The following is an 11,126-nucleotide window of genomic DNA, read 5'->3' as shown; positions in this document are numbered from 1 at the left end:
CATCTCATGGCCCCTAATTCTTGTATTAGAAAAGAATGTGAATAGCCAATCCCTTTCCATGGCCCTCCATATTTTTCAGACTTTATTATATCTCTCCTCATCTGTCTCTTTTTCCAGCTGAAGAATTTTGTATTGCTCACTAAAAGTCACTTAATCACACTTGCACAATGTAAGATAAGTAACCTTGTTTCATCTAAAATACTGATCAGAGATTAATAAAGACTGTAATTATTGTATTTTAATTTCAAGCTTTTACCTCTATGAAGTCAGGATTTGATTTTCCAAGGCACTCAAAAAGTGCAAAGCACAGGTCAAAAAGCCCTCTCTTGAGTTTGACTGGTGTAATGTTGGTCTTAATTAGAGCAAAGCTATTAATTTTCTGGAAGATAGAAAAAAATTGTGGCGACTTATCTATGCAAAGAAATATTCTCTCATGGGCAATTATTAGCAAAATACTACCAAAAGAAGAAAAAAAAAAAAAAAACACAAAACAAAAAAAACCACCAAACAAAAGAAACATGGAAAAACACTTTAAGAATACATAGATACTTAAATATTTTCTTGTTATTGGGCTATGACTGTTTTGTTATATTGTGTCCCATACAGATGATATACAGTACAATACAAAATAACATATCCTATGGATCAGTATAAAAGCTTTCCCCCTTTGTCCTCAGCGCAGGCATAGTCTGAGTGCTGGCAAAGTCAGACTGCACACACTGTGTAGCTATGGCTCATTTTAAGAGAGCAGCGCAGTGTGGTACCCAGCTACATCCAAGCCTCTTCGCTCACTCCTAGTTCTGATCTCAGTTGCTGCCTGCTGTATTTCCCCAAGTCTTTAGTATCATTACTCCACTATGATTTTAGCATGATTCTCAAATTCATTTTAATCTTGAAAATTTTTAAAAGCACATCTATTCCATAAGATATGTCCTCATTGAGTCACACACCAAGTTGATCATAATGTTAACAAGGATTTTCCTCAGTACCAAGAGCAAAATCACTAAGCAGTAGAAAAGAATTCAAGTATTAAAGCTAATGGGTGCTGTGTCCATTTATATCACTGGAGTATTTGATGTTACAACTCTTAAGCTTTAGGAATCTTACTTTACTCTTAAAAAATTATATGTACGTCTTTCTCATCTTACAGATTTGAGTTTAAGAAACTGAGTGACTGCCTCCAGTATTCTCAGCTATTCAGAAAATTCACAATTCTTGGTAGGTTTTAGAAGCAAAGAAAGAGAAGTTAATGAATAATTACTGTAACACTTTAGACTTACTGCTTGTATGGATCTGCAGTCTAGGAGCTATGCAATATGACTTTTTAAGTCTTGCAATCATTTCAAAGCAGTGAACCACCAGAAGGTCTCAATATACACACTCAATATTGTTTCACATTGATGAACAGAGATCCAACACGCTCATTTACTCGTATACCATTCTGCTTGTCCAGACTCATACCCTCTTCTGAAGAAATGAGAAAGGAGGAAAAGGAGCGGGTGGCAATAGCAATGTGTCAGTAGTCTTTAGTATCTGTTCTTTCTCAAAACTCTGCCCAAGGCTAGAAGATTAACTGAAACTAGAATTAATCACAAGAAGAATGAGGGGCACTTAACCGCTTATTGAAAGAGCAATATCAAAATCCACCTTCCCCCATAGCCAAGACACCAAGAACAGAAATTAATAGGGACCCGGATGACCCTCCCACCACTATGTAATTAGTATATACATTTCTGGTATGGAAACGTCACCAGTGTTGGCTACAGGAGCAGCTATTAATCCCAGCACAGGAAATTCACAGCTTTTTTTTTTTTTTTTTTTTTTTTTGGCTTCTTACTGCTTGTATAACAATGGTCTTATTGCATATATCCATCCAGGCAATGCATTAGACAAGACTGAATTCCACCTGGACCTCTTCCCAAAAGTTATGAGACAGATAAAAAAGAAAAAAATCCTAATCTTTTTATACCAGTAACTGATTTTACTTCCACTTCAAAACTCTACCGACACATAGGGAACCCTGCAGACCAGGAAAAAACATTAGAAGATTAAAGTGAAATTATCTTAAATAAAAAGTTTGTGTAGGGAAATTTAAAGTGAGTTTGTCTTTATTAAAGACAAGAAGGGTAGGGGTGGGAATTATAATTTTAATTGCACTGTGCAATGGAATCATCCCAGGGAAAATGATATAGAAACGGTAAGAGAACAAAAACAGCTCAATACTTTCACTGAAATACTATTTTTTCATTGTACGGGTTCTAACTGAAATCAGAAGAGACAGCCTGGCAGACTCGTTGAAGGCAATGGGTATTGAAAACAATTTATAACTTGCAGGAACACACCTCTAAGGGATATCTCCATTGCTGCTGATGCCAAGCAAAAATACCAGAACTCTTAATTAAAAACAGAGATTTAAACGAAAGTAGCTTTATACTGATTCTCAGTGCCCTTATTCTTCTCACTCTTGACAGTGATCAGAGATGGAAGGTCTGATGTCCTATAAACTCCAGTCCTCATTCTCCCTTGGCAAGATCTCAGTTCAGAGACGTAACCTTCAAAGCTGAGGTTCCCCTCAGAATCATCACAGGAGCGTGTGCCAGTCTCTTCCAGTTTGACTCCATCCACGTCAATTATCCTGTTTACAGGCAGCTCCGTACCGGGGTTCCCTCTCACACCAGGAGGACTAAAGCTTCTGCTGGTCTTGGCTTTGTGTGAGGTCTGCTCACAAGAGTTTCCTGAAGTCCCCTGTGAATCTTTTTTCTTTCTGTGGTTTGTACCTAACAGAAGAATTAAAAACAAAAACAAAAAAACAAAAAAACAAAAACAAACAAACAAACAAACAAAAAAAAACACAAAACAGAAGAGTTATGTATCTCCTGGCCTTTAGTGGGTTTCAATATTGCAGCCTCCTCTGAGGTCCTAATGGTAGATAGTCAGCTGGGGTGTTCCTCTGCCCCATACAGGAGACTTGATATACTAAGTAGGCAATTAAACAGTAGATCTCAAAGTTACATGTAAATCATTAATATGTATCTGTCTTAATTTAGCATTTTTCAGAGTTTTTAAAAGGACTCCATTAAAAATAACTACTTAGCATAAATTTTTACAGCTCTAGAACAAAAACTGCCACACCAGCAAAACCAAAGGTGAAGGAGGAGAATACAGAGCTTCCACTGGGGCAGAACGGGAGACATTCCTTGAGTTGAACTGGCCTCCCATACCATCCCTGCTGAGATATTATTTTTACTTGGCTAGAGATTAATTCTCTAACAGACCAAGGCTGATTTGAAGTTGCAGTTCACTGTTCTGAACTGCAACCGAGCAATTACAGGCCACGGTTTACAGGAGAAGGAGAAAAGAAATAAATCTGCTGAAGGGCTTTAAACATTCAAGAGACACCTGAGTTACATGTGATTTTTTTTAACCTTGAAGTTCCTTTTTGGTACAGTGCTTCTAAAATCACAGTTGTTAGGATTTGGGTCTATTCTCTAGAACTACTCATACAAAGTTGTTACTATCCCAAGTTAACCCTAGATTAAAACTGGGCTCCCCAAAAGGTAGTTCTGCGTTAGGTGTGACACTGCAAACTGCTAAGCACTTGTTAAATAAATGCAGATAAAGCTGCTTTTCCTGATTCAAAGGCAACAGGAAGGGAAGAATGAAGAATGAGGTGATTTCATGATTCGCACCATGGTTATCAACACGATGTCTGTAGCTGAGGTGCTCCCAAGGGGTAAAATTTGCAGGGAGAGAGAACTGCATTTATTAGACCAACTGCTATCCAAAACAAAAATAGAAAACCTCTGAAGGCACAAAGGCAGACCTGAGTAAGGCCTTCCATTTCACATTGAATTTGCTTTTTCCATGCGTACCAGCCGGTCTTTTAAAAGATACCATCTTGTCCAACATGTCACAGAATCACGGTATTGTCAGAGTTGGAAGGGACCTCTAGAGATCATCTAGCCCAACTCCCTTGCTAGAGCAGGATTGCCTACAGCACATTACTCAGGACTGCATCAAGAAGTGTCTTGAAAATCTCCAGAGAAGGGGACTCCACGACCTCCCTGGGCAGCCTGTTCCAGTGCTCTTACCCAAACCTTTTTTAAACTTTTTACCACAGTACACACAAGTGCCTGACTAGCACATTTAGTCACACAAATCCCACGACAATTGTGTGGTTAAATCCCATAGTTGGCTTTGAAAGTTTTCATTTGTGTTTGTTCCATAAATTGATGTGTACAGGGTTTTTTTGCAAGAAAAATAAATTTCAATGTGTAATCATCATAATCAAGAACTTCTTTATATGAAGAAGGGGAAAAATGCAAATGGAGAGGACAAAAAAAGAAATATCATACTGTTTCAATCAAATCACTCTTCTCAAGGGTCTTCTCAAGGGTTAAAGCTTTCTATTTAATGAAAATAAGTTAAAATTCTAAGTAGTGCAATATTATTTCAGTGCTTTAGCTACAATGCAGCCCCATATTAATAATGAGGATATCCCACACCAGTAATGCTTCCCTTTTTTTCACATCCAGAGGAATTAGATCAAACTCGAAGCAAATCAGTTGAGCAAAAGCTGAGAGAAGGCAGAAAGCTTTCTCAGCCCTGTTAGCCCAGCACGACTCCAGCCTACTAAATTACAGGTAACGTTTAATGGGACTATATTACGCTTCATGTTTACATCTTCCTACTGTGGCCGAATACTGGCTTAATTTTAACTGCTGTTTGCATGGCTGTGGTGCAAAATGCTATTCTTCTATTCTAAAATGCTTATCTTAACATGAATGTACTGAATTGTACTCTTGATCTTTTTAATCTACTACTCTATGCCCTTTGAGGAAGATCTCCAACTCTCCTTTCATCTTGGCTTAAAAGAGATACTAATTTCAAAAAGCCATACTAATGACAAATTACACCAAATACTTTGCATTGACCGAATATGAGTCACCCAGTTGTCCTCGTATTGAGAATACATCCTTCTACTGAATGTAATGTCAAGAACCAACTTTGATGGTGGCATAAGGTCTCACAGCTCTGTTGACTCGAACTAAACTAAAACACTTTCCACGGTCAAAAGATAGAGCCTGCATTAACAGGGTAAAGCAGATGAAAGGGCTGGAAACTCCTGCTGAGGAACGCTACGGAAGGTGTAAGTATCGCTGTATTTATTTGGTTGCTAAGCCTTTCTACAGCTATGTGTAAGAAATGCCATTAAGTCTTGGAATTGTGTTGCTGAGTCACCACATGGAGCAACGGGGCTTGCAAGTTGTCTAGTAGGAACAAAGAAAAAACAAGGTCAGTGTTAGCTCTCAGGCTTCACAAGACATAAGCCCATCTGCAGAGGAATAAATCCGTGCTATGGGCAGTTTCTTTTATTAATGCCCTTCTCAGGAGCAATCCTTCTGAAGGATCTAATAAATTACTACTAGAGGCAGGGCAGTAACAGAGATGGTCTTATCTAAAATACTGGTTAAAAAGAATACGGAATTACTAAGGGATGACACTCTGAAGATAATTTCTCATTTCCTGGCAGGGTACAAAGGATCTTGGCTCATCTACACCAAACAGGAAGATGATTTCAAGAGTAGCAGTACACTGAAAAAATATTTTAATGTGGTTTTTTTTTTCTCATTATTAAAAACAAAGCATTTATGAAGCAAGGCTATTTAGCACAAATAATAGAGGAGATTCCCAAAACCAGTTTGTGTACAAACGTATCCCACAAATTTTAAAATAGTCTTAAGATTTGCATGTACTCAGTGGAGCTTTATAACAAGGCTTGAATGATGCCTACACCACTTCTGCACTGGTCTCCTCCTATTGTCTTTTCGAGTCACAAGTACCTCGAGCACACTTAGCTCTGCAGGGCACCATTGAAGGCACAGAGAGTTTCACAGATAAAATTTCTCTTCACACATTCTTGCACTGAAGTGATGAAAACCTCCATGGATGTCTCTATGGATTGCTTTGCCTTGCATAAAGCATGTCAGGAATGGTATCACATTTTCCTGAATCTGATCTGTCAAATGTCCTCCCTAACTTCAGAAAGGAAAGGAAGCCAGTAGTTGCAGAGCAGTAGTTGCACAGACTGACTTCCAAACAGATGGGAAAAGAATGATCATGCTTATTGGTAACCTTTGGCTCCCCTGCTAAGCATTCCATGCGGCTCTAAGGGAATTTTCTTGCGCATCTGGTCCCATTACTATACTCCAGCTGGTTTAAAGATGGGATGATGCATGTTGTCTTCTGTCTTTAACCTGGAGATCTGCTATTTTACAGACTCACTCTTAGAAGGCTACGTGTACCGGTCTGCATTTTTCAAAAGGTAAATGATCACACAGTGTTTTGGCTGATTTCCTCATTTCCTTTACCAATATTTCTCTTTTTCTGAAATTTTGATTTTGTGTATTACTCTCAAGCTCTCTGAATTTAACATTACGATTATGGAAAAGTGTCTTTACAGAGAAACACAAAGGGATTTTCTGTTCTTCTGTATAAAATATTCCTCAAGCTCTAAGCAAGATACTGGAATACATTGTCTTCCAAGTAGTTTAGGACCAAGGGAGCATTTGGCAAAATTCCAGGAAAAGATGAGGTTACAAAAAAACCTGGAAGTTTCAGGAACGGCACTAACTGTCAAATGCAGATGACAGGATCAAATAACCGTAGCTCAGTGCAGGTGCTTGGCATTTAAAGGTCCACCCACAACAACTTGCAACGATATTATTTCTATACCATAATTATTAGATCTATTTATTGTCAATGTGCTAATTTTAGTTATGATTCCCTTGTTAAAGCACAATTTAGATCCGGTCTGAAATTCAGCACCTTTATTTTTAAGTGATCAATACTCGATTTAGTTCCACTCACACCGTATTTACTTTTTTTTATAAAAGCAAGTAGACGTTTATTAAAGTTTCACTGTAAGAGATGAGCTCTGCACTTCAAAGTCCATACTTAGTGGATTTCATATAGGACAGAATGTTAAAATCGATTCCATAATTTTACCAACACTATTTCCATATAGACAGGCACCTCTTCTATGCAGATTCAGCGTTTCACTTAGCAATCTACCTTCAGTAAAATCCTACTGTTCTTGTCAAAACCACTTACTATTTAGATGGCTCTCAGTTCTGCTGAAAAACAAGAAGAATACTGACTACCATCTATCCCAGGCATTCAACTTCTCGTATCAGAGAGGATCAGATATTCCCTTAAAAATAAATGAGCTCCAGTTTAATGATTTTCTGCTGACTTAAAGCAGATAAGAGCCTTCCTGAAGTATTTCATAATACTCATAACTCTTGTGAACAGAAATCACCAAAGTTTTCAGGAACAACCCCTGGAATTGGTTATTTACTGGCATATATCACTTCCAAATGCAACCACTCATTTTCAGTCCCCATATTCATAGATTCGTGTGCTCTTTAATGGGGGAGATTGGGCAGATACTGTTCTCAGCTCTGATCCCATACAACAACCTGTCCTGAGGCGCTAACACGCTGGCTGAGAAAACATTTTTTTACATGAGACTAAAAAAGGAGATTTGCGAGGTCATTTCTGCAATGGTGTTCACTTCAATGTCCTGGAAATATTTCAGTCTGATTAACTCTTTTTCCTTAAGATACGTGTAATCTGGCAGATTCACTCTGGGAAAGACACTTCTTCCTTCCTTCCCGTCCTAAACTGCTGTGAAATGGTACTTCCAAATTTTAGGCTTTCCCACATGTGGATTCTTTTAAGTGGTGGATAAATGACTTCCACGCTGGCTGATGTACTGTTAGCACTGTAAGCAATTTTTTTTTTTTTTAAGTTTGCAAAGCGATTTATGCTTCCAAAGGGAAAAGGATACTTTACATTTAAGATTCAGAATTCTGCAGGTTGAATTGCCTTCAAAAGTTTCCTTCCTTTTATCTCTTAACTGATACAATGCCAAGGAGAAAGAGGATTTAATAAAAGGTTCCTACAGTGTATGCTAAATCTTTTCAAAGGAAATTTGACTTTATGTGCTATATTTCACTTGCATGATGAAACACCAAGTGCAGCATATGCTCGGGGGCTTGAAATCACACTCAATAACAATGAGGGCATCAAGCTAGGAAATGGATTATTCCACAAAGCAGCAATACTCTGCATTATCAGCCTATTTACTTTTGCCCTGGGAATTTCTGGAATACATTTGCAGCATTAAGTTTAGAAGTACAGGGCAGATAGAAATTCTTTCACTGCGCTCACCTCAAAAGCATTCGCAAGAAGAAAGCACAAAACATTATTTGGAAAGACAAATTCTGAATATTACATAGAAGAGGGAGCTGGTATAACTACTACTACTACTCACCAGTGGATACATAATCAGAAAAGGACACACAACACCATCTAAAAGCCAGAAACAGTCCAAGAAGAAATAAAATAGGAAGTTCGGAATTCTGATCCAACACGGCCTGCACACCCTCAATAACACTGGCCATTTTGCTTGACCTTTCTGTTTCTCCACTGCTAAAATTGAAATTCCAGTACCTAAAGGGGGCCTACAGGAGATGGGGAGGGACTCTCTATGAGAGAGTGTAGCAATAGGATGAGGGGTAACGTTTTTAAACTGAAAGAGGGTAGGTTTAGATAAGATATTGTGAAGAATTCTTTCCTGCGAGGGTGGTGAGACACTGGAACAGATTGCCCGGAGAAGTTGTGGATGCCCCTTCCCTGGAGGTGTTCAAGGCCAGGCCGGATGGGGCTTTGAGCAACCTGGTCTAGTGGGAGGTGTCCCTGCCCGTGCCCGGGGGGTTTGGAACTCGAGCTTTAAGGTCTCTTCCATTCTGTGATTCTATGAAATAGTTTTTGAATCCCCCCAAGCAACAGGCGTGACAAAGCATCTCTGCAACAGTCTAAAATTATCCAGCCCTCAGTTTGATTCTCCAGCGTTTCATGTTAACGTTGGGTTTGCTTTTCCATCAGTAGTCAGAAACAGCAGGTTTAATTATTGCGGAGAGTAATATGTTGGGAAATAGTGGCTTGAATTACTTCAATCAGTTTTAATTTAATCTGCCATTCCTTAAGTTATTTTTCAATTAACAAATTCTAAAATGTGGTTTAGCAGGGCTACCAGTTACATTTCAACTAATAGTTCACCTAAGTTAATTTCACCATCCAAATACAAGTCATATGTTTGAACAGATCCGGTTTTAGCCTGTGTGCATTTGGTTCAAAGAGCAGTTGTGATTTTTCTAACGTTTTATCTAGTCGGTGACAAAATTTGCAATTCTCTCTAAAATGCATATCTTGCTGTTTGATTGAAATAAGCTTACATTTCAAATAATTATCCCTCAAGGCCTTCCTCGCTTCCCGGTTGTCTACTCTTAACATAACTCTCCTTCTCCTTTGTTTATTATTGATCTCAGCCATGTACTACATTTAATTCTCCAATCTAATCACGCTCTGATTAAAAGAGGATTAACAGATTCTGACCTTAGTATGACTGGATCCCCACGAGTACTGCTTTATATTGATCCAGAATCCAATTATCTTCTATAAAATTACACAGAGCCAATAAGGCTATAATTAACTGCAGGACAATAGCCTTTGTTAAAAAATAATGATTTACATCATTTTTACATCTTTTAGCCATAATCCTTTCCTTTTCTTAAATTTTTATTTTATTTATGTTTTCATTCACTTGGCTATCTTGATTTACATAGGAAGCACCACTGGATTTTCTCTAAAATATGCCGCATAAATTAAGGGATTATGTAAAATAACTGCATAAATTATTATAGAATTTCTTACAAAAATAAAGGTTCCTTTTGAATTTTTGAAGATATAGGCATGATTGTTTTTAATCTCCTTAACTATCACAAAGTTTATTGCACTTGGAATTCACTACCCTTATAACTGAAAAGTCTAGTAGCCAAAAAGTGAAAGTCACAGAAATACCACTGATATTATCTGGTCTCTATTCCTTGGTTGCAGCGCACTGAGTCCTCTCTGTGAATAATAAAAAAGAGCAGTTGGAAATTTATTTTTTTTTGTCTTTGGGAACAATAGCCAGCCTCAGGCTCCGAGAGTCCACCCTGCATTTTATTTCTGTGTAATTTATCTTTCAAAGCAAAAAAATCCTCGCACTGGTACTAACCCATTTCTGAAAGAATTATTTCCAATAAGAAAAGCAGCAAGTTTATTTTGAGAATGCCATTGTCCATCTATGTCAGAAACAAAGCGGCATCTTCAGAACAAATTAAGTAACTGTTTATGTAATCTAAATTCACTCTTTATCTTCCACATCCTTATTATTCAAAGTATAATTCCAGAGAATTCACCATGCTTTTATTTTCCCTGGCTGGCTCTCTATCTTAAGCAATGATATTTTACACCTATTAAAAGGGAGCTTTGAGTAAACTCTTTATTTTACTGAACTGAATTGCTAGATCCAGTCCACAAATCTACTCAAAAAAACACCTTAATTGGTAGGCAATAATTCCATGACTGTAACTGCAATTTCCTTTTAAGAACATTTGTCATTCTAAATGCAAACAAAAAACAAACAAAAAAAAAGGAATTTTTTTTTTTTTTTTAATAACAGAAGGAAGAACAATCTCAGAAAGGCCAGGAACAACCAGAAGGAATCACATCTACAGTGTGTGCACCTTCAGTCTGGATTGCTGCAACTGGTTCTATCTAAGGATGAAACGGTACTCCCTGAAAAAGCCCAAGACTGCTGCTAAGACTAAATGCCCAACTACTTTGCAGTAGAGGCAACAATCTCACTGAACAACTCACTGGCCCCAGTGGAATATCACTGAATGAATAATCTAGTGCAAAGCCTCTGGCTTGGTATTCACAGCGCCTGCAGGGACTGAAGGTCTGAAAGACTGCCTCTCCCATGACACTTATTTTTCACTCGGGTAAGGAATATGCCCAACCACCTGGGAAAAACTGGACAACATTCAAAGTACCTAGACTATACCATGCAATTAAAAAAAAAAAAACAACCAAAGAGGTTAAATCAGTATTTTAACACTTCCAAAAAAGAATGCATCACTTCAAGCCAATTGCACCACATGATAATTAATGTTATTTCTTCCACAGATGGGTACCCACCACCATTATATGTAGAGACATGAAGTAAGCGCATT

General features: G+C 37.9%; 1 protein-coding gene across 2 annotated transcripts in view; it reads right to left on the bottom strand.

Annotated features, from left to right (window-relative positions):
• Positions 1 to 2,000: 2,000 nt before the first annotated feature.
• Positions 2,001 to 11,126, bottom strand: part of RGS12 (regulator of G protein signaling 12) — a 90,955-nt gene continuing 81,829 nt past the window's right edge. The window contains exons 18-19 of one of the 2 annotated variants that reach the window (XM_074147370.1): positions 2,454 to 2,777; positions 2,001 to 2,020 (exon numbers count right to left, since the gene is read on the bottom strand). In XM_074147370.1, coding sequence (XP_074003471.1) covers positions 2,001 to 2,020; positions 2,454 to 2,777 — 344 coding nt within the window. Of the gene's footprint in view, positions 2,021 to 2,412; positions 2,778 to 11,126 lie in introns of those variants that run through there. The other variant, XM_074147371.1, reaches the window with a different exon arrangement.

Source organism: Numenius arquata, chromosome 5 (genome assembly GCF_964106895.1).
Source record: "Numenius arquata chromosome 5, bNumArq3.hap1.1, whole genome shotgun sequence".
In the NCBI taxonomy this organism is placed as follows: domain Eukaryota; kingdom Metazoa; phylum Chordata; class Aves; order Charadriiformes; family Scolopacidae; genus Numenius; species Numenius arquata.
This window is presented reverse-complemented; position numbering and strand designations above follow the sequence as displayed.